Source organism: Amblyraja radiata, chromosome 6 (genome assembly GCF_010909765.2).
Source record: "Amblyraja radiata isolate CabotCenter1 chromosome 6, sAmbRad1.1.pri, whole genome shotgun sequence".
Classification (NCBI taxonomy): domain Eukaryota; kingdom Metazoa; phylum Chordata; class Chondrichthyes; order Rajiformes; family Rajidae; genus Amblyraja; species Amblyraja radiata.
In genome coordinates this window covers 9,727,967-9,748,579 of record NC_045961.1, presented here as the reverse complement: position 1 = coordinate 9,748,579, position 20,613 = coordinate 9,727,967, and the positions used below count along the sequence as shown (strand labels likewise).

The following is a 20,613-nucleotide window of genomic DNA, read 5'->3' as shown; positions in this document are numbered from 1 at the left end:
CAGAGAATGCCGACCTTGCCAGCGTCAGCCCATCACGTCAACAACGATCTGACCGCTGATAACAAAGCAACAACTGGACTTGGAGATGGTGCCAGGCTGGCGATTCTGCAGCCTATCTCAGTGACCACTGTGTATACTTGTTCTGTAGCTGAGATGCTTATCAAAAATGTACCGAAGTGCTTATGCATCGTGATACTTGTACTGAACTGTACAGAAAAATGAATCTCACTCTACCTCAGTCCACGTGGCACATATAGTGCTGTACCATGGGTCAGTCAGAGGGTGGTGAATCTGTGGAATTGTTTGCCACAGAAGGCTGTGGAGGCCAAGTCAGTGGATATTTTTAAGGCAGAGATAGACAGATTCAATCAATCAATCAATCAATCAATCAATCAATCAATCAACCTTTATTGTCATCTTGCAAAGCAACAGTTGTACAGTGCAAAATGAGAAGACGTTTCCCAGGGAATACCGGAGCATCGCACATGAAACTTAAAACATTTCACACATAATAACAGTAAAAACAATCCAGTCCCTGATGAAACAGTATAAATAGTTAAAAGCAGGTAAAACAGTAACATTAAAATACAGTAAAAACAGTCATTAAAATGTCCAGGGCAGCTGATTTGAGTGGCCCGTGCCAGCGTTATTAAAATGTCAGTGCAAAGCTGCAGAACCAGGTGGAGTGACTGTTTAGCAGCCTCACAGCCTGTGGCAGGAAGCTGTTTAGCAGTCTGGTTGTCCGGGCTTTGGTGCTACAGTATCTCTTGCCTGATGGCAGGAGATCCAGGTGTATGTGGAGGGGGTGCAGTTTGTCCTTAGCTATTCTCAGAGCCTTTTTTCAGACAGCGGCTCTGGAACAGTTCTAGTACCGAGAGTAGGGAGACGCCAATGATCCTCTCTACTCCACTCACTACCTTCTACAGAGCCTTCCTGTCCGAGCAGTTGCAGCTGGAGTACCACGTGTTCATGCAGTACGTGAGTACAGACTCCACCGTGCCCCTGTAGAAAGTCCTGAGGATGTTGGTGGGGAGTGAGGCCTGTTTGATTCTTGATTAGTACGGGTGTCAGAGGTTATGGGCAGAAGGCAGGAGAATGGGGTTAGGAGGGAGAGATAGATGAGCCATGATTGAATGGCTTGATGGGCCGAATGTCTGGTAATGTCTCTAGGCTGGCCCCTAAGTGGCACAGCTGGTCATGTTAGTAATTTTCTGGCCCCACTACAAAGTATTTACATCGTGCCTCAAAACTGCTCCCTAAATCTATGATCCAACTGAGATCCAGTCAACGAACAGTATTCATGTTGTTGCAATAAGGTGCCCCATCAGAGGGCGGCACGGTGGCGCAGCGGGTAGAGCTGCTGCCTCACAGAGCCAGAGACCCGGGTTCGATCCTAACCAATGGTGCTGTCTGTCTGTGTGGAGTTTGCATGTTCATTCTGCGACTGCCTGGGTTTCCTCCCACATCCCAAAGACGGGCGGGTTTGTAGGATAATCGGCCCTCGCCCCCTAATGTGTCGGGAGTGGATGAGAAAGTGGGATAACATAGAACTAGTGTGAACGGGTGATCGATGGTCGGTGTGGACTCGGTGGGCCGAAGAAGAAGGGTCTCGACCGGAAACATCACTCATTCCTTCCCTCCAGAGATGCTGCCCGTCCCACTGAGTTACTCCAGCTTTTTGCATCTATCTTCTGTGGGCCGAAGGGCCTGTTTTCATGCTGTATCTCCAAAAACAAACTTAAAATAGCCTGGATGGAGGAAAACACCATGGAAGAGGCCACGTTGGCGCAGCGGTAGAGTTGCTGCCTCACAGCGCCGGAGACCCGGGTTCAATCCCGACTACGGGCGCTGTCTGTACGGAGTTTGTATATTCTCCCCGTGACCTGCGTGGGCTTTCTCCGAGATCGTCGGTTTCCTTCCACACTCCAAAGACTTACAGCATGTAGGGTGATTGGCTTGGTGTAAATGTAAATTGTCCCTAGTGTGTAGGATAGTGTTAGTGTGCGGGGATCGCTGGTCGGCGCGGACTCTGTGGGCTGAAGGGCCTGTTTCCGAGCTGTATCTCTAAATTGTACAGAACCTCTTTGCTCCTCTACTCAACTGCTCTTGTTATGAAGGCCAACATGCCATTCGCTTTCTTCGCTGCCTGCTGTACCTGCATGCTTACTTTCAGTGTCTGATGTACAAGGACACCCAGATCTCGTTGTACTTCCCCTTTTCCTAACTTGACACCATTCAGATAATAATCTGCCTTCCTGTTCTTGCCACCAAAGTGGATAACCTCACATTTATCCACATTAAACTGCATCTGCCATGCATCTGCTCACTCACCTAACCTTTCCAAGTCACCCAGCATCCTCATAGCATCCTCCTCACAGTTCACACTGCCACCCAGCTTTGTGCCATCTGCAAATTTACTAATGTTACTTTTAATCCCTTCATCTAAATCTTTAATGCATATTGTTAATAGCTGTGATCCCAGCACCGAGCCTTGTGGTACCCCACTAGTCACTGCCTGTCATTCTGAAAGGGACCCGTTAATCCCTACTCTTTGTTTCCTGTCTGCCAACCAATTTTTTATCCATGTCAGCACCCTAGCGCCAATACCATGTGCTCTAATTTTGCCCACTAATCTCCTATGTGGGACCTTATCATAGGCTTTCTGAAAGTCCAGGTACACTACATCCACTGGCTCTCCCTTGTCCATTTTCCCAGTTACATCCTCAAAAGATTCCAGAAGATTACTCAAGCATGATTACCCTTTCATAAATCCATGCTGACTCGGACCGATCCTGCTACTGCTATCCAAATGTGTGGCTATCTCATCTTTTATAATTGACTCCAGCAACTTCCCCACCACTGATGTCAGGCTAACTGGTCTATAATTCCCTGTTTTCTCTCCCGCCTTTCGTAAAAAGTGTGGGATAACATTAGCTATCCTCCAAACCACAGGAACTGATCCTGAAATTACAATATTTTCATTAATAAGTGCAGTATGAAATAAATCAAATCAAATCCCCGCACTATAATACAAGTCAAATAAAAATACTACATGCACTATTATACAATTGTATCACCATCCTTATTGAGGATACATTTCACCCCCCGCGGTGCCCAGCGGTCCCGGATATCCCCCAGGGTGCCCGTGGACAGTGCGTAGTCCCTCTCTAATACCACCCGAGCGCGGATGTAACCCCGGAATAGGGGCAGGCAGCCGGCTCGGGAAGAGCCCTCTTCCGCCTGGCACCGTGACTCGCGGATGGCCAGCTTGGCCAGGCCCAGGAGCAACCCAACCAGGACATCCTCAGCCCCAACACCTCTCCCCTACGCACAGGGTGTCCAGAGATGAGGCTGGTGGGTGTGAAGTGCAGCCAGAAGACAGGGAGCAGCCCCTTTAGATATTGCAACAGGGGCGTCCGACAGAAAGGTCAGTGGGGAGAATGGGGAGGATATTCGGGCAGGAAACGGTTAAAATTGTTTAGATGTGAAAGTCCACATTGCATAAATGATTCTTTCAGATTCCAGAAGCTTCTTTGCCTGGTTGGGCAATGTCGGCACTGTTTGCATTGCAACACGCCTGTGTCGGGACGTGATGAGTCACGGGCGGATAAACATGACCTGTTCATGTTTGTTCTGGGAGCAGGCTTGTCTTCTCGTTTCTCGCCGTGTCCTCCCAGCATGATGGGGCATGGTGGCACGAGGAGCTGGCTATAATGACCGGGGGAGGTGGGCAATGGGACTGAGGGGTGACCTCACTGAAACATGATCATGAGGGGCACGGATAAAGTGAACACTCAGTCTTTTGACCAGGGAGGAGAGGATTCTAAAACTAAAGGGCACAGGCTTAAGGTGAGAGGGGAGAGATTTAACAGGAGCTCAGGGGGCCATTTTTTTTTAACTCAGAGGGTTGTTCATCAAAGGCCTGGATAGAGTGGATGTGGAGAGGATGTTTCCACTGGTGGGAGAGTCGAGGACCAGAGGGCACAGCATCAAATTAAAGGACGTATCTTTAGAAATGAGATGAGAAGGAATATCTTTAGCCAGAGGGCGGTGAATCTATGTAAGTTATTGCTACTGCCGGCTGTGGAAGACAAGTCTTTGGGTATTTTTAAGCTGGAGATTGACATACGGATGAGGCGAATAATATTTGATGCAAAATTATGGCCAATAAATTCTGATTAAAGATAATTCCAAGGTCTCCAATGGGGTAAATGGGAGGTCAGCATCACCCTCTAGTTGGTGAGAGGACGGTTCAGTTGCCTGATAACAGCCGGGCAGAAACTGTCCCTGAATCTGGAGGTGTGCGTTCGTTTTCACACTTCTGTACCACTTGCCCGATGGGAGAGGGGAGAAGAGGGAGTGGCCGGGCTGAGAACTGGTCCTTGATGATGCTGCTGGCCTTGCCGAGGCAGCGTGAGGTATAGATGGAGTGGATGGAAGGGAGGTTGGTTTTGTGTGATGGTCTGGGCTGTGTCCACAACTCCTTGCAATTTCTTGCGGTCTTGGATGGAGCTGTTCCCAAACCGTGCTGAGATGCATCCTGATAAAATTATTTTTACGGTGCATCTGCAGACGGTGTTGAGGGAAGTTGGGATCATGCTGAATTTCCTCAGCCTTCAGAGGAAGCAAAGGCATTGGTGCTTTTTGGCATTGGGTCAGTGGGGGGCGCTGCGAGTCGGCTGCCCTGCCAGCAGCATGTTCGTTATTTCGACTTTTTTTGATTTTTTGGTGTGTCTAAATGTTAGTTTGGGTGTCTCTTGGTGTGTCTTGTGTAGGGGGTGGTGGGGGGGGGGACAAGGGGGAAACCATTTTCGGTCGCCTCCTCGATGGAGAGGCAACATTTTCCATGTCGCCTCCCTTGCGGCCTAACAGCTTGGATTGGAGCGGCCTTTCCCGGATTCGGGCCCGGAGTGTCAGCAGGGGGCACAGCGTGGACTTTTCCATCGCGGATCGGGCGAAGCCTTGCCGGGGGTCGCCAGAGAGGAGTGCTCCGATCGCTGGCCTGGTGACTTTGGCATCTTGGGGCTGTGGTCTGCGGAGCTTCTAGCCGCGGGCGGGGGCGTGGACTTACCATCCGGAGTCTGGGATCCTTTGCCGGGGATCACCGGAGAAGAGCTCCGACCGCCTATAACATCCTGAAGCCTCGGTCTCCGGTTGGAAAGTGCCGATTCGGGACCTCCAAGCCGCGGAGTGTGTTCGACCGTCCCGACGTCGGAGTTTGGATCATCCCAACAAGAGGGCCTGTACATCGGGCCGTCTGTAGTGGCCTCTGAACAAAGGAGGAGGACTGGCTGAATTTTGTTGCCTTCCACCACAGTGAAGAATGCTGTGGTGGATGTTTGTGTTAAATTCTATTGTGTATTGTGTGTTCTTTTTAAGTGTCTCGCTGCTGGCAAATTCATTCCACTGCACCTTTGGGTGCATGTGACGAATAGAATTGACTTTGACTTTGACCTCAGGTTCACTGTGGTTGGCCAGGACAAGTTGGTGATATTTATTCCTAAGAGCTTGAAGCTTTCGACCATAAGGTCATAGGAGCAGAATTAGGCCATTTGGCCCATCAAGTCTATTCCATCATTCAATCATGGCTGATCTATCCCTCCGTCCCAACACAAATCTCCTGCCTTCTCCCCGTAACCTCTGACACCCGTACTAATCACGAATCTATCTATCTCTGCCCTAAAAATATCCACTGACCTCATCAATGTATACCAGGGAGTGTCTGTGCTTCACTTCCTGAAGTCGATCACAATCTCATTTGTTGCTGATATTGAGGGGAGAGGTTGTTCTCTTGAGACCAAGACACTGCCCAGTGCATCATGGGTAGTGAGCTCCCCACCATCGAAGGGATCTACAGAGGGATGGACACAGAGTGCTGGAGTAACTCAGCGGGCCAGGCAGCATCTGTGGAGAACATGGATAGGTGACGTTTCACAGAGTGCTGGAGTAACTCAGCGGGTCAGGCAGCATCTGTGGAGAACATGGATAGGTGACGTTTCACAGAGTGCTGGAGTAACTCAGCGGGTCAGGCAGCATCTGTGGAGAACATGGATAGGTGACGTTTCACAGAGTGCTGGAGTAACTCAGCGGGTCAGGCAGCATCTGTGGAGAACATGGATAAGTGATGTTTTGGCTCAGGACCCTTCTTCAGACTCTAAGTCTGAATTAATTGAGAGTCTGAAGAAGGGTCCCGACCCGAAACGCCACCCATCGATTATCTACAGAGATGCTGCCTGACCCTCTGAGTTACACAGGCATTTTGAGTCTATTTTTGGTATAAGCAAGCATCTGCAGTTTATCATAATTACATATTGGATCTACAGGAAACACTGCCTCAAAAAGGCAGCCAGCATCGTCCAATACCCACACCACCCTGGGCACGCTCTCATCTCCCTGCAACCCAAGGTACAGGAGGCTGAAAACCGTGACCTCCAGGTTCAGGAACAGCTTCTGGCTATATTTCTGGCTATATTTAAGAGGGAGTTAGATGTGGCCCTTGTGGCTAAAGGGATCAGGGGGTATGGAGAGAAGGCAGGTACAGGATACTGAGTTGGATGATCAGCCATGATCATATTGAATGGCGGTGCAGGCTCGACGGGCCGAACGGCGGTGCAGGCCGAGGGGCCGAATGCACCTATTTTCTATATTTCTATGTTTCTTCCCAGCAACCATCAGGCTCTTGAACACTGAACAACACTAAATACAACTCTACCTCAATATCAAACCACTCTCTTTAAATTGGGAAGCACGGTGGCACAGTGGTGGAGTTGCTACCTTACCACACCAGAGACCCGGGTTCGATCCTGACTACGGGTGCTGTCTGTACGGAGTTTGAATGTTCTCCTGTGACCTGCGTGAGTTTTCTCTGGGTGCTCCATTATCCTCCCACACTCCAAAGACGTGCGGGTTTGTAGGTTAATTCGCTTTGGTAAAATGATCTCTAGTGTGTATGTAGGATAGTGTTACTGTGAGGGGATCGCTGGTCGGCGTGGACCTGGAGGGCCGAAGGGCCAGTTTTGCTTTGTGTCTCTTACCTAAACAATGCACGCTGAATAATCACAGAATTGCAAAGTTTGGAGTGTTTAGTTAACCTTCAATTCTGTGGTTATTCTGCGTACATTGTTGTTTGAACCTTTTTGGTCTGGTTTCCTAGTGTCAAGATGAATCATCTCCTATCCATGTTCTCTCAAGATGCGGCCTGACCCACTGAGTTACTCCAGCACTTTGTATTTAACTCAAGGTTCTAGCATGGTAATTATTGCATGACTTGCTTCAGTCCTGGTTTAGGTCATCAGGTCTTAAGCGATAGCAGCAGAATTACACCATTCTGCCCATCAAGTCTACTCTGCCATTCAATCATGGCTGATCTATCTCTCCCTCCTAACCCCATTCTTCTGCCTTCTCCCCATAACTTTGACACCCGTACTAATCAAGAATCTATCTATCTCAGCCTTAAAAATATCCTTTCACAGATTCACCACCCTCTGACTAAATCAATTTCTCCTCATCTCCTTCCTAAAAGAATATCCTTTAATTCTGAGGCTGTGACCTCTAGTCCTAGACTCTCCCACTAGTGGAAACATCCTCGCCACATCCACTCTATCCAGGCCTTTCACTATTCTGTATGCTTCAATGAGGTCCCCCCTCATTCTTCTAAACTCCAGCGAGTACAGGCCCAGTGCCGACAAACGCTCATCATAGGTTAACCCACTCATTCCTGGGATCATTCTTGTAAACCTCCTCTGGACCTTCTCCACAGACCCAGCACATCCTTCCTCAGAAATGAGGAGACCTCCACGCATTCAGTGTTTGGCTGTGGACTTTAGACTTTTAGGGATACAACAAGCAAAACAGGCTTCTCGGCCCACCAAGTCCGTACTGACCAGTGATCACCCGATACACTAACACTATCCTAGACATTAGGGACAATTGACCGAAGCCAATTAACCTATAAACCTGCACGTCTTTGGAGTGTGGGTGGAAACCGGAGCTCCTGGAGAACGTGCAAACGCCGTACAGACAGCACCCATAGTCAGCATCGAACCCAGGTCTTTGGCGCTGTGAGGCAGCAACTGCGTCACCATGCTGTCCCTTAGACAATAGATCAAGGAACTAAAGACTACAAAAAGTAGTAAACACTGCCCAGTCCATCATCGGCTCCGACCTTCCTCCCATCGAGGGGATTCATCACAGTCGCTGCCTCAAAAAGGCTGGCAGTATCATCAAAGACCCACACCATCCTGGCCACACACTCATCACCGTGCTACCTTCAGGAGCCTGAAGACTGCAACAACCAGGTTCAGGAATAGCTACTTCCCCACAGCCATCAGGCTATTAAACCTGGCTCGGTCAAAACTCTGATTATTAATAACCCATTATCTGTTATTTGCACTTTATCATTTTATTTATTCATGTGTGTATATATTTATATTAAAGTATATGGACACACTGATCTGTTTTGTAGTCAATGCCTACTATGTTCTGTGTGCTGAAGCAAAGCAAGAATTTCATTGTCCTATCAGGGACACATGACAATAAACTCACTTGAACTTGAACTTGAATCCAGGACATTGGATAATAGAGTTGTGAACATTTTGGGGGAGACTACAACACAGAAGGCTGTGGAGGCCAAGTCAATGGATATATTTAAGGCAGAGATAGATTCTTGATTTGTATTAGTGTCAGAGGCTATGGGGAGAAGGCAGGGTACTGGGGTTAGGAGGGAGAAATAGATCAACCATGATTGAATGGTGGAGTAGACTGATGGGCCAAATGGCCTAACTCTGCTCCTATCACTTATGAATATGTTAATTCATTTATATATAATGTTTCGACCCCATACACCCCAGAGACGCTGCGCGACCCGCTGAGGTACTCCAGCACTTTGTGTGTTTTTTTTGTACACCACCATCTGCAGTTCCTTGTTTCTCCATCTCGATGACGATTTACTGTTGTCGCGGCTCATGTTCCTTCAAAGCTGCAGCCAGTTACAATGTCATTGGCCCGGTTATTATCCCGTATAGATGTCGAGTAAACTCTTGACTCTCCCCCTCTTAAAGGATTGGACAGGCCGGATGCAGGAAAATTGTTCCCGATGTTATGGGAATCCAGAACCAGGAGCCACAGTTGAAGAATAAGGGGCAGGCCAATTAGATGAGGATTTGTTTTCACCCAGAGAGTTGTGAATCTGTGGAATTATCTGCCACAGAAGGCAGTGAAGGCCGGTTAGAGAGTTAGATTTAGCTCTTAGGGCTAGCGGAGTCAGGGGGATATGGGGAGAAAGCAGGAATGGGGTACTGATTAGGGATGATCAGCCATGATCACATTGAATGGTGGTGCTGGCTCAAAGGGCCGAATGGCCTACTCCTGTACCTATTGTCTATGTTTCTATGTTTCTAATACCAGACTGCACCTCTCCCCGTTACTCTATTTCACTTAATAAACTATAAACAATAAACTAAACCAAACCAAATGATGAGACGGAGAACAGGAAGGGGATTGGGAACCTCGTGCCCTGGTGTCGAGACAACAACCGTTCTCTCAATGTCGGCAAGACAAAGGAGATAGTGATGGACTTCAGGAAGTGAAGCGGTCCACACACCCCAGTTCGCATTGATGGCGCTGGAGTAGAGATGGTCGAAAACTTCAAATACCTCGGAGTCAATATCACCAACAACTTCTCCTGGACCACCCATATTGAAGCAACGACCAAGTAAGCACACCAACGCCTCCACTTCCTTAGATGGTTTAGGAAGTTCTGCATGTCCCCGACAACTCTCACCAACTTCTACAGATGCACTGTCGAGAGCATTTTATCAGGATGCATCTCAGCACGGTTTGGGAACAGCTCCATCCAAGACCGCAAGAAATTGCAGCAAATTGTGGACGCAGCCCAGACCATCGCACAATCCAACCTCCCTTCCATTGACTCCATCTGCACCTCACGCTGCCTCAACAAGACCAACAGCATCATCAAGGACCAGTCTCACCCCGGTCACTCCCTCTTCTCCCCTCTCCCATCAGATAAAAGGTATAGAAGTGTGAAAATGCACACCACCAGATTCAGGGACAGTTTCTTCCCAGCTGTTATCAGGCAACTGAACCATCCTACCACAACCAGAGAGCAGTCCTGAACTACTATCTACCTCATTGGTGACCCTCAAACTATCCTTGACCGGACTTTGCTGGCTTTACCTTGCACTAAACGTTATTCCCTTTATCCTGTATCTGTACCCTGTAATTGGAACGATTTCCATCACTGGCTCTGACTCCCCACCATCGAAGGGATTTATCGGAGTCATTGCCTCAAAAAGGCAGCCAGCATCATCAGAGACCCACACCATCCTGGCCACACACTCATCTCACCACTGCCATCGGGAAGAAGGTACAGAAGGCTGAAAACTGTAATGTCCAGGTTCAGGAACAGCTTCTTCCCTACAGCCATTAGGCTATTAAACACAACAACCTCAAATAAGCTTTGAACTACTTCAGACTGTTATTATTATTGTTGCACTGTTCTGTTTTCTTTTTTAGTATGTGTGTATGTATATATATATATATATATGGGTATGTTGTGAGTATGTTAGAAGATTGAGGGGGGATCTTATAGAAACTTACAAAATTCTTATGGGGTTGGACAGGCTAGATGCAGGAAGATTGTTCCCGATGTTGGGGAAGTCCAGAACAAGGGGTCACAGTTTAAGGGGGAAATCTTTTAGGACTGAGATGAGAAAAACATTTTTTACACAGAGAGTGGTGAATCTCTGGAATTCTCTGCCACAGAATGTAGTTGAGGCCAGTTCATTGGCTATATTTAAGAGGGAGTTAGATGTGGCCCTTGTGGCTAAAGGGTTCAGGGGGTATGGAGAGAAGGCAGGTACAGGATACTGAGTTGGATGATCAGCCATGATCATATTGAATGGCGGTGCAGGCTCAAAGGGCCGAATGGCCTACTCCTGCACCCATTTTCTATGTTTCTATGTGTATATATACACACTGAACTTTTCTTTTGGGTAGTTTACACCCCAGCGGTATGAACATTGACCTCCAATTTCAGGCAGTCCCTGCTTTCTCCCTCTTTCCCCTCCCATTCCCAGCTCTCCCACAGCCCACTGTCTCCGCCTCTTCCTTTCTTGTTCCCCCCACATCAGTCTGAAGAAGGGTCTCGACCTGAAATGTCACCTATTCCTTCGCTCCATAGATGCTGACTCACTCGCTGAGTTTCTCCGGTGTTTCTCCCCCCCCCCCATCCCCCCCATCCCCCCCCCCCCCCCCCCCCCCATCTCCCCCCCCCCCCCCCCCCCATCCCACCCATCCCCCCCATCCCCTCTTTCCTCGCAGTTTAGAGCCCAATTTCTGAAACCTGGTTCAGGTTTGGAGTTGCCCGGGGAAGTGGAGCATCTGTGACAAGGACTGGCCGGCGAACCGCCTGCATCTGAGGCCCACCGTGCAGCTCCGCCCCGGGGCCGCGGCTGGGATGGGGCGTGAGATCCAGGAGACAAGGGTCCGAAGCAGGTTCCAGCACTGCTCTTTGGAAGTGGCTCCCAGATGCAGCTCCGTCATGGGGACATACTGGTGGTGGAGTGCGGGTGGTAGATCTAATCTGCAGCCGTGGCTCCACGGCGGTGCTCCGCGCTGGGGGACATGGCTGCATGGTGCGGCTCCGCGCTGGGGACGCGGTCTGTCGCCGCGACTCCGCCCTGGGAATGTGGTCCCGCGGCGCGGCTCCGCCCTGGGGATGTGGCCCCACCATGCGGCTCCGCCCTGGGCCCGCCTCCCGCAGGCCGCAGCCCCGCTTCCTGTGCCGCCCGGTCGGTGACCGCAGCCGAGTGACTGTCAGCGGCCGGCAGCAGCTCAGAGACCGGGCACCATCGCCCCGAGCCACGCCTCGCCTCGCCGCCTGGAGCTACCGCCCGCTGCCTCGGACTCTCGCCGGCTCCCACCGCCGGGAAAGGCCAACCTGCTGCTGAATGCAGGTGAGGGGTGGGGGTGAGGGTGGGGGGTGAGGGGTAGGGGTGGAGGTGAGGGTGGAGGTGAGGGGTGAGGGTGGAGGTGAGGGGTGGGGGTGAGGGGTGGGGGTGAGGGTGGAGGTGAGGGGTGAGGGGTGGAGGTGAGGGGTGAGGGTGAGAGGTGGGAGTGAGGAGGTGAGGGGTTGTAAAGGTGAGACTGAGGTGAGGGGGAGACTGGGGGTGCAGGGAGTGGGAGAGGGTTAGGGCAGAAGGGCGAGGGGTGGTGAGGGGGAGAATGGTTAAAGGGAGAGGCTGGAGACAAGGTGAGGGGAATGGAGAGGGTTAAGAGACCGTGGTCGGGCAAAGAGTGAAAGGTGGGGGTGAGGGGTCATAAAGGCGAAAGGTGAGGGTGGGGGAAGAGGTGAGTAGGTTAGGGTTGAGGGGTGGGGCTGGGGTGGAAGGTGAGGGGAGGGAAGAGATAAGTAATAGGAGCAGAATTAGGCCATTCGGCCCACCGTGTCTACTCCGCCATTCAATCATTGCTGGTCTATCTCTCCCTCCTAACCCCATTCTCCTGCCTTCTCCCCATAACCCCTGACACCCATATTGATCATATGAATCTCTGAAGAGGAAAGTGGTGAAGCTGGGGTGAGAGGGGGTGGTGGGGGTGGGGGGAGGGCAGAAGGGTAAGGATGGGGCCGTGGTTTGGGGAGAACGTGAGTGAGTGGAATGAGAGGATGGTGAGGGACAGGTGGTGGGTGAGAAGGAGAAGGAGGGGGGGGGGGTACAGAGAGCCCCCCCCCCCCCCCCCCCCCGGGAGAGGGGGGACTGGTCGTGGGGGAGGTTGTTGGTTATTTCTTGTAAACTGAGATACTGTTTATTTTTCTGTGCTATCCATTCAAATCAAAGCATAAAGTTGTCCATAGCGAATGGGGGAATTGTTCAAAAGCCTGATAACAGAGGGGAAGAAGCTGTTCCTGAGTCTGGTGGCGTGCGCTTTCAAGCTTCTGTACCTTCTGCCGGGCGGGAGCGGGGAGAAGAAGGAATGACCGGGGTGCGAGTGGTCCTTGATTATGTTGGCTGCTTTTCCGAGGCAGCGTGAAGTGTAGATGGAGTCGATGGCGGGGAGTGTGGTCTGTGTGATGGACTGGGCTACATCTACAATGGTGGGGAGTGTGGTCTGTGTGATGGACTGGGCTACATCTACAATGGTGGGGAGTGTGGTCTGTGTGATGGACTGGGCTACATCTACAATGGTGGGGAGTGTGGTCTGTGTGATGGACTGGGCTACATCTACAATGGTGGGGAGTGTGGTCTGTGTGATGGACTGGGCTACATCTACAACGGTGGGGAGTGTGGTCTGTGTGGGACTGGGCTACATCTACAATGGTGGGGAGTGTGGTCTGTGTGGGACTGGGCTACATCTACAATGGTGGGGAGTGTGGTCTGTGTGACGGGCTGGGCTACATCCACAACTCTCTGCAATGTCTTGCGGTCTTGTTGCCAAACCGAGCTGTGTGCATCTGTTAAATTTGGTAACAGTTGGAGAAATGCCGAACATGCTTGGTTTTCTGAGGAAGTCGAGGCAGTGGTGGTATGTTGGCTGTGCCATCGGCGTGGTTGGTCCAGGACAAATTGTTGGTGATCTTGTGCAAGATATAACGTGCTGGAGGAACTCAGCGGGTCAGGCAGCAACTGTGGAGGGAATGGGTGATATTTTGGGTCAGAACCTATCTTACGGATGAATTTCCGATCTCCAAACCTACATCCCTGTAGTTCTTGGACACACTGTATACTGTAGATAGAAACAAAAAGCTGGAGTAACTCAGAGAGATATAGAACAAATGAGTGAAAGGTATGTAAAAATGTAATGATGATAAAGGAAACAGGCCATTGTTATAGCTAGGTGCTAGGTGAAAATGAGTTACAGACAATGAAACTCAAACGGATGACTTTGCAGCCAGTACAACGACTTGGATGGGGGAGGGACGGAGAGGGAAGGGATGCAAGGGTTACTTGAAGTTACAGACGTCAATATTCATACCACTGGGTTGTAAGTTACCCAAACGTTCTGTAATCTGTTTGTTTCCTCTTTTGCACTGTCTGATATATATATGTACGGTGGTAAGTGTCTGGAGGACATGCCACACGTGACATTAATGGACCAACAACGAATCCTCTGGTCACGTCCGTGGCCACGGGCAGGTTCACAGAACAATTGCGTGTCCTCTGACTGGGTTCTAGAGTGTGGCGTGTGGAGGAACACACGTGTGGCCCAGACCACGGGTGGGTTCAGACATGTGCATGGCGTGTGAGTGGGCAAGGTTGGTGTTGGTTTATTGCTGTCCACGTGTACAGTGACACGGTGAAAAGATTTGTTTGCGGGCAACCCAGCCACGTCATACCTTGCATGGGAACAATCATCCCACACAGGAAGGTCATAGTTCATCTATGATCGGGGCAGAATGAGGCCATTCGGCTCATCATGTCTACTCCGCCATTCACTCATGGCTGATCTATCTCTCCCTCGCAACCCCATTCTCCTGCCTTCTCCCCATAACCCCTGACACCCGTACTGATCAAGAATCTATCTCTGAATTAAAAATATCCATTGACTTGGCCTCCACTGCCGTCTGTGGCAATGAATTCCACGGATTCACCACCCTCTGGCTAAAGAAATTCCTCCTCATCTCCTTCCTAAAGGTCATAAAGGAAGATTAGAATAAGGCCATTCGGCCCATCAAGTCTACTCCATCATTCAACCATGGCTGATCTATCTCTCCCTCCTAACCCCATTCTCCTGCCTTCTCCCCATAAACCCTGACACCTGCACTAATCAAAAGTATATCTATCTCTACCTAAAAAATATCCACTGACTTGGCCTCTACAGTGAATCCCACAGATTCACCACCCTCCGACTAAAGAAGTTCCTCCTCATCTCCTTCCTAAAGGAACATCCTTTAATTCTGAGGCTGTGACCTCTAGTCCTAGACTCTCCCACCAGTGGAAGCATCCCCTCCACATCCACTCTATCCAACACTGGTAGTGCAAATTGTAAAATACCAGAGTGCAGAATATAGTGCAACAGCGTGTTACAGTTACAGAGAAAGTAAAGGTAAAAAAAAGTTCCACGGCTGTGAAGGTAGGTTGGAAGAATGTGACGATCTCGTGCAGAGGGTGCAGGAAATATTATGTTGTGGAGGGAGAGAGGGCGGCCTGGAGAGGCAGCTGTGCATTCACCCGATCTATTCCCCTCGTGATTTTATACACCTCTATACGATCACCCCTCACCTTCCTGCTCTCTAAGGAATAAATACCTAGCCTGCCCCACCTCCCCCTGTAGCTCAGGCCCTCGAGTCCTGGCAACATCCTCGCAAAAATGGCTCCTGCTGAATTGGAGTGGGGAGAGAGGGGGGAGGGGGTGGTGGGAAGAGTAGTGGGGACAGAGGGAAGACTGGAGGGGGGACGTGAGGGGAGATGACTATCGGGAGACTGTGGGGGGGAGCAACTAACTGGAGAGAGGGGGGAGGGCTTTGGGGAGAGGGAAGGTGGCGGTGGGGAGAGAAAGCGGAGGGTTGTGGAGAGGGGGGTGGTGGGAGATGGGGCAGAGAGGGAGGGGGAGCTGAGAAGACAGCAGGGCACAGAAAACTAGAGGGCACAAGCTTGAGGTGAGAGGGCAGAAATTAACGACGGACCTCGGGGGCAACATGTTGGTAAGCCAGAGGTGGTGGTGTCAACATGTAAACCATGGGCAACTGCTCCGTCTCAGAGTTGTACAACAGGCCCTTCGGCCCTTCCTGTCCATGCTGACGAAGCTGGTATTCTGGGCCTGCGTTTGGCCCATATCCCTCTAATCTGAGGAAGGACATTCTTGCCATAGAGGAAGTACAGAGAAGACTGATTCCTGGGATGTCAGGACTTTCATATGAAGAAAGACTGGATAGACTCGGCTTGTACTCGCTAGAATTTAGAAGATTGAGGGGGGATCTTATTGAAACTTACAAAATTCTTCAGTGGGTTGGACAGGCTAGATGCAGGAAGATTGTTCCCGATGTTGGTGAAGTCCAGAACAAGGGGTCACAGTTTTAGGATAAAGGGGAAATCTTTTAGGACTGAGATGAGAAAAACATTTTTTACACAGAAGGTAGTTGAGGCCAGTTCATTGGCTATATTTAAGATGGAGTTAGATGTGGCCCTTGTGGCTAAAGGGGTCAGGGGGTATGGAGAAAAAGCAGGTACAGGATACTGAGTTGGATGATCAGCCATGATCATATTGAATGGCGTTGCAGGCTCGAAGGGCCGAAGGGCCTACTCCTGCACCTATTTTCTATGTTTCTCTGTTTAAACCCTTCTTATCCATATATCTGTCCAAATTTCTTATACAAGTCACAATTATATACACTTGTACAGCTTCCTCTGGCAGCTGGTGCCAGATACAGACCACCCTCTGAGTGTAGAAGTTGCCCCTGAGGTTCCTCTTAAATCTCTCCCCTCTCACCTTAACCCTGTGCCCTCTAGTTGTAGAATCCTCTACCCTGGGAAACAGACTGTGAGCGTTCACTTTATCCGTGCCCCTCATGATCTTGTCCACCTCAATAAGGTCACCCCTCAGCCCCCTACACTCCAAAGGACAAAGTCCCAGCCTATCCAACCTCTCCCTGTAACTCAAGCTCACAAATACAAGTTGCCATTCTGTCCGTCTGAACCCTTCCTATCCACACATCTGTCCAAATGTCCTTGAACGATTTATTGTGTCGGGCAGCCTCTGTGGACAGGCGATCAGACTGGTGGAGTGGGGGGTGGAGCTGGAAGAGAGAGGTGGGGGCGGGAGAAAGCCGGGCGAGTGATGGGTGGACACAGGTGAGGAGACAAAAGGGGGGGAGAGGAGAGTGAAATGTGAAGCGGGAGGATGGGGTGGGGGTGGGGAGTGGGAGGCAGGGTTTAGTGGGTGAGGGGTGGGGGTGGGGAGGAGGGAACCGTCCATCCCCTCAGATGCTGCCTGACCCGCTGAGTTCCTCCAGCATTTTGTACTTTACTGCAGTTTGCAGCGTTTGCAGTTCCCGTGCCTCAGCCCGCGGGGGCCCGGCTGCCCCGTTATGACCGACTTTGTAGCGGGTGTCCCCGCGGGCGGGTGGAGTTACCGGGGAAAGGGGCTCCCGTGAGCCGGGGGGGAGGGGTCTCAGTGGGAACCAGAGAGTAGCGGCGGTTCTCTCCCCGCCCCCGGGCGCTTGGGCGGGGAGCCGGGGCGTTGCGGGAAGCCTGTCGGGGCAGGTCGGGCCGCGGCTGATTCATAGAAACATAGACATAGAAAATAGGTGCAGGAGTAGGCCATTTGGCCCTTCGAGCCAGCACCGCCATTCAATATGATCATGGCTGATCATCCAACTCAGTATCCTGTACCTGCCTTCTCTCCATACCCCCTGATCCCTTTAGCCACAAGGGCCACATCTAACTCCCTCTTAAATATAACCAATGAACTGGCCTCAACTACCTTCTGTGGCAGAGAATTCCACGGATTCACCACTCTCTGTGTGAATTTTTTGTTCTCATCTCGGTCCTAAAAGACGATGGATTCATTGGATTAAGGTTGTCGGCGAGTTCCGGAGCCGCGGCCGCAGGGAGCCTGATCCCCGTCCAATCTCTCCCTGGCACCGGCGAAACCTCCCGGCCACACTGAGTGTACAGGCGGGGGAGCGAATGATCAAACGCCCGAGTGTTGGAGGAACCCAGTGGGACAGGCAGCGTCTCATAGACTCACGCAGCGCGGAAACAGGCCCTTCGGCCCAACCTGCCCATGCCGACCCAAACATGTCCCATCTACACTGGTCCCACCTGCCCGCGTTTGGCCCATATCCCTCTAAACCTGCCCGTGTATCTGTGAATTGAATTGAAACCCGGTCCGCCACAGATGCTGCCTGACCAGCTGAGTTCCTCCAGCACTTTGTGTTCTGTTCAAGACTCCAGCACCTGCAGTTCCCGCCCCCAGGGGTGTGGGGTGCTGGGGAGACAGGACGGCGGCTCAAGGGCAACCGTCAGTGCGGCAGCAGGGACGATGGGCCGAACGGCCTCCGCTCATGTTTAAAATGTGAATCATAGTCACATTCCCCAGCAATGAATAATCGCCGACTCCCATCACCAACTCCCCGGGAAAACCTCTCTCCACGCACACACTCCCCACTCATTGAAAAATAGGTGCAGGAGTAGGCCATTCGGCCCTTCGAGCCAGCACCGCCATTCCATATGATCATGGCTGATATTCCACAATCAGTACCCCGTTCCTGCCTTCTCCCCATAATCCCTTGATTCCGTTAGCCCCAAGAGCTAAATCTAACTCTCCAGTCACACACACCCCTGGCAAACCCCGCCCTACCTCATGCACTCACATTCCACGGACAGAGAGAGCGCAGGAGAGACATGGGCCAAAGTTCTCTCTACCGCAGACAGTCACACAAGCACACAGGGCAGAGACAGTATCAGGATTGTCATTTGATATTTAGTTAGATTTTTGACATTCTGGAGTTACGGTGGTGGGTGTTCAGTTAAAGTTCAATGTGTAAATACTTTTGTAATTAGATGAATAAATGTGATGTTGTTTAAAGAAAGGGCAGAGACAGTGCGTGGGAGAGATAGAGATAGATAGCGGGTAAAACTCTCTCTCCCCGGACAGTCACACACTCCCCAGGTAAGGCTCTCTCTCCCCCGTGGAGTCTCACACTACCAGGGCAGGAGCTGCCGTGCGGCTGGGGTTGTGTTTCCCACATCTGGATCCCACCCACATCTGCGCGCAGCTGGAGGCGAACAGTGCCCACATCTGTAAACGGCCGCTGGAGAACACCTGGGGAATATTGCCACACACATGTTCTGTGTGGAAGAGTTGATTAGTCCACACCTGTCTCGGTCCACATCTGGAGTTCACTGGCCCACAGCTGGCAGTGTGTCAGTCCACATCTGGAGTACCCAGGCCCACAGCTGGCAGTGTGTCAGTCCACATCTGGAGTACACAGGCCCACGCCTGGCAGTGTGTCTCGGTCCACATCTGGAGTACACTGGCCCACACCTGGCAGTGTCTCAGTTCACATCTGGATCACACTGGCCCACACCTGGCAGTGTGTCTCGGTCCACATCCCGGGGTGTCTATTGCCCTGCACCTGGTGGGATTAATTGACCACATTGAGCAGTGTGCATTTGTTCACATCTGGAATACACTGTGCCACACCTGGAGAAGGGTCCGACCCGAAACGTCACCTATTCCTTTTCTCCAGAGATGCTGTCCGGCCCGCTGAGTTACTCCAGCATTTTGTGTCTATCCACACCTGGACCACGCTGGCCCGCACCTGGACCACGCTGGCCCGCACCTGGACCACGCTGGCCCGCACCTGGACCACGCTGGCCCGCACCTGGGCCACGCTGGCCCGCACCTGGGCCACGCTGGCCCGCACCTGGACCACGCTGGCCCGCACCTGGACCACGCTGGCCCGCACCTGGACCACGCTGGCCCGCACCTGGACCACGCTGGCCCGCACCTGGACCACGCTGGCCCGTACCTGGACCACGCTGGCCCGCACCTGGACCACGCTGGCCCGCACCTGGACCACGCTGGCCCGCACCTGGACCACGCTGGCCCGCACCTGGTGGTGTCTTTTGGTCCATTTCTCGTGTCCATTGCTCAACATCTGGAGTAGATTGTCACACACCTGCAGTGTGTTGTCCACGTCTGGGGGATTACACTGTCGCACATCTGGAGTACATGGTGAATAACACGCTGACGTTTATTTCGAGAGGGATGTAATGCTGAGGCTCTATAAGGCGCTGGACAGACCACACTTGGAATATTAAGAGTGTTTTTGGGCCCCGTATCTGAGGAAGGATGTGCTGACTGGAGAGGGTCCAGAGGAGGTTCAAAGGTCAGTTTATTGTCACGTGTACCAATTAAGGTGCAGTGAAACTCGAATTACCAGGAATGAGTGGGTTAACATATGATGAGCGTTTGTCGGCGCTGGGCGTGTACTCGCTGGAGTTTAGAAGTATGGGGGGGGGGAGCTAATTGTAACTTACCCAATATTAGTGAAAGGCCTGGATGTGGAGAAGATGTTTCCACTAGTGGGAGAGTCTAGACTCTAGGACTAGAGATCAAAATCTCCGAATTAAAGGGCGTATCTTTAAAAAGGCGATGAGGAATTTCTTTAGGGTGGTGAATCTGTGGAATTCCTCGCCACAGAAGGCTGTGGAGGCCACAAGTCAGTGGATATATTTAAGGCAGAGATAGATAGATTCTTGATTAGTACGGGTGTCAGGGGTTATGGGGAGAAGGCAGGAGAGTGGGATTAGGAGGGAGAGATAGATCAGCCATGATTGAATGACGGAGTGGACCTAATGGGCTGAATGGCCTAAATTCTGCTCCTATCACATGAACATTGTCCCACGCGGGTGGTGTGTGAAGGTTATGGGTGCCCTGTGTTGTGCGAGTTCCTCTCACTTCTCACCCCCCCCCCCCCCCCCTCCCCTCCCTCTGTCCACCTGCACAGGTGCCCCATGCGGTGACAGGGAGCTGCAGCGGGTGCAGGGCAGCATGCAGTGGGGCCGGCATTGAGCGATGACGGGCAGCCCGCTGCGGGGCAAGGTCTTCTACAGCCGGGAGTGGGCGCTGCGCAAGTTGGAGCGCTCC

The 20,613-nt window shown here is 51.4% G+C and overlaps 1 protein-coding gene across 2 annotated transcripts in view; it reads left to right on the top strand.

Moving 5' to 3' along the window:
* Nucleotides 1–11,773: 11,773 nt before the first annotated feature.
* LOC116974064 (ankyrin repeat domain-containing protein 50-like) overlaps nucleotides 11,774–20,613 on the top strand; it is a 20,144-nt gene continuing 11,304 nt past the window's right edge. The window contains exons 1-2 of one of the 2 annotated variants that reach the window (XM_033022183.1): nucleotides 11,774–11,969; nucleotides 20,472–20,613. The exon at nucleotides 20,472–20,613 is cut by the window's right edge and continues 320 nt beyond it. In XM_033022183.1, coding sequence (XP_032878074.1) covers nucleotides 20,542–20,613 — 72 coding nt within the window. In that variant the 5' untranslated portion in view covers nucleotides 11,774–11,969; nucleotides 20,472–20,541. Of the gene's footprint in view, nucleotides 11,976–20,471 lie in introns of both variants that reach the window. The other variant, XM_033022184.1, reaches the window with a different exon arrangement.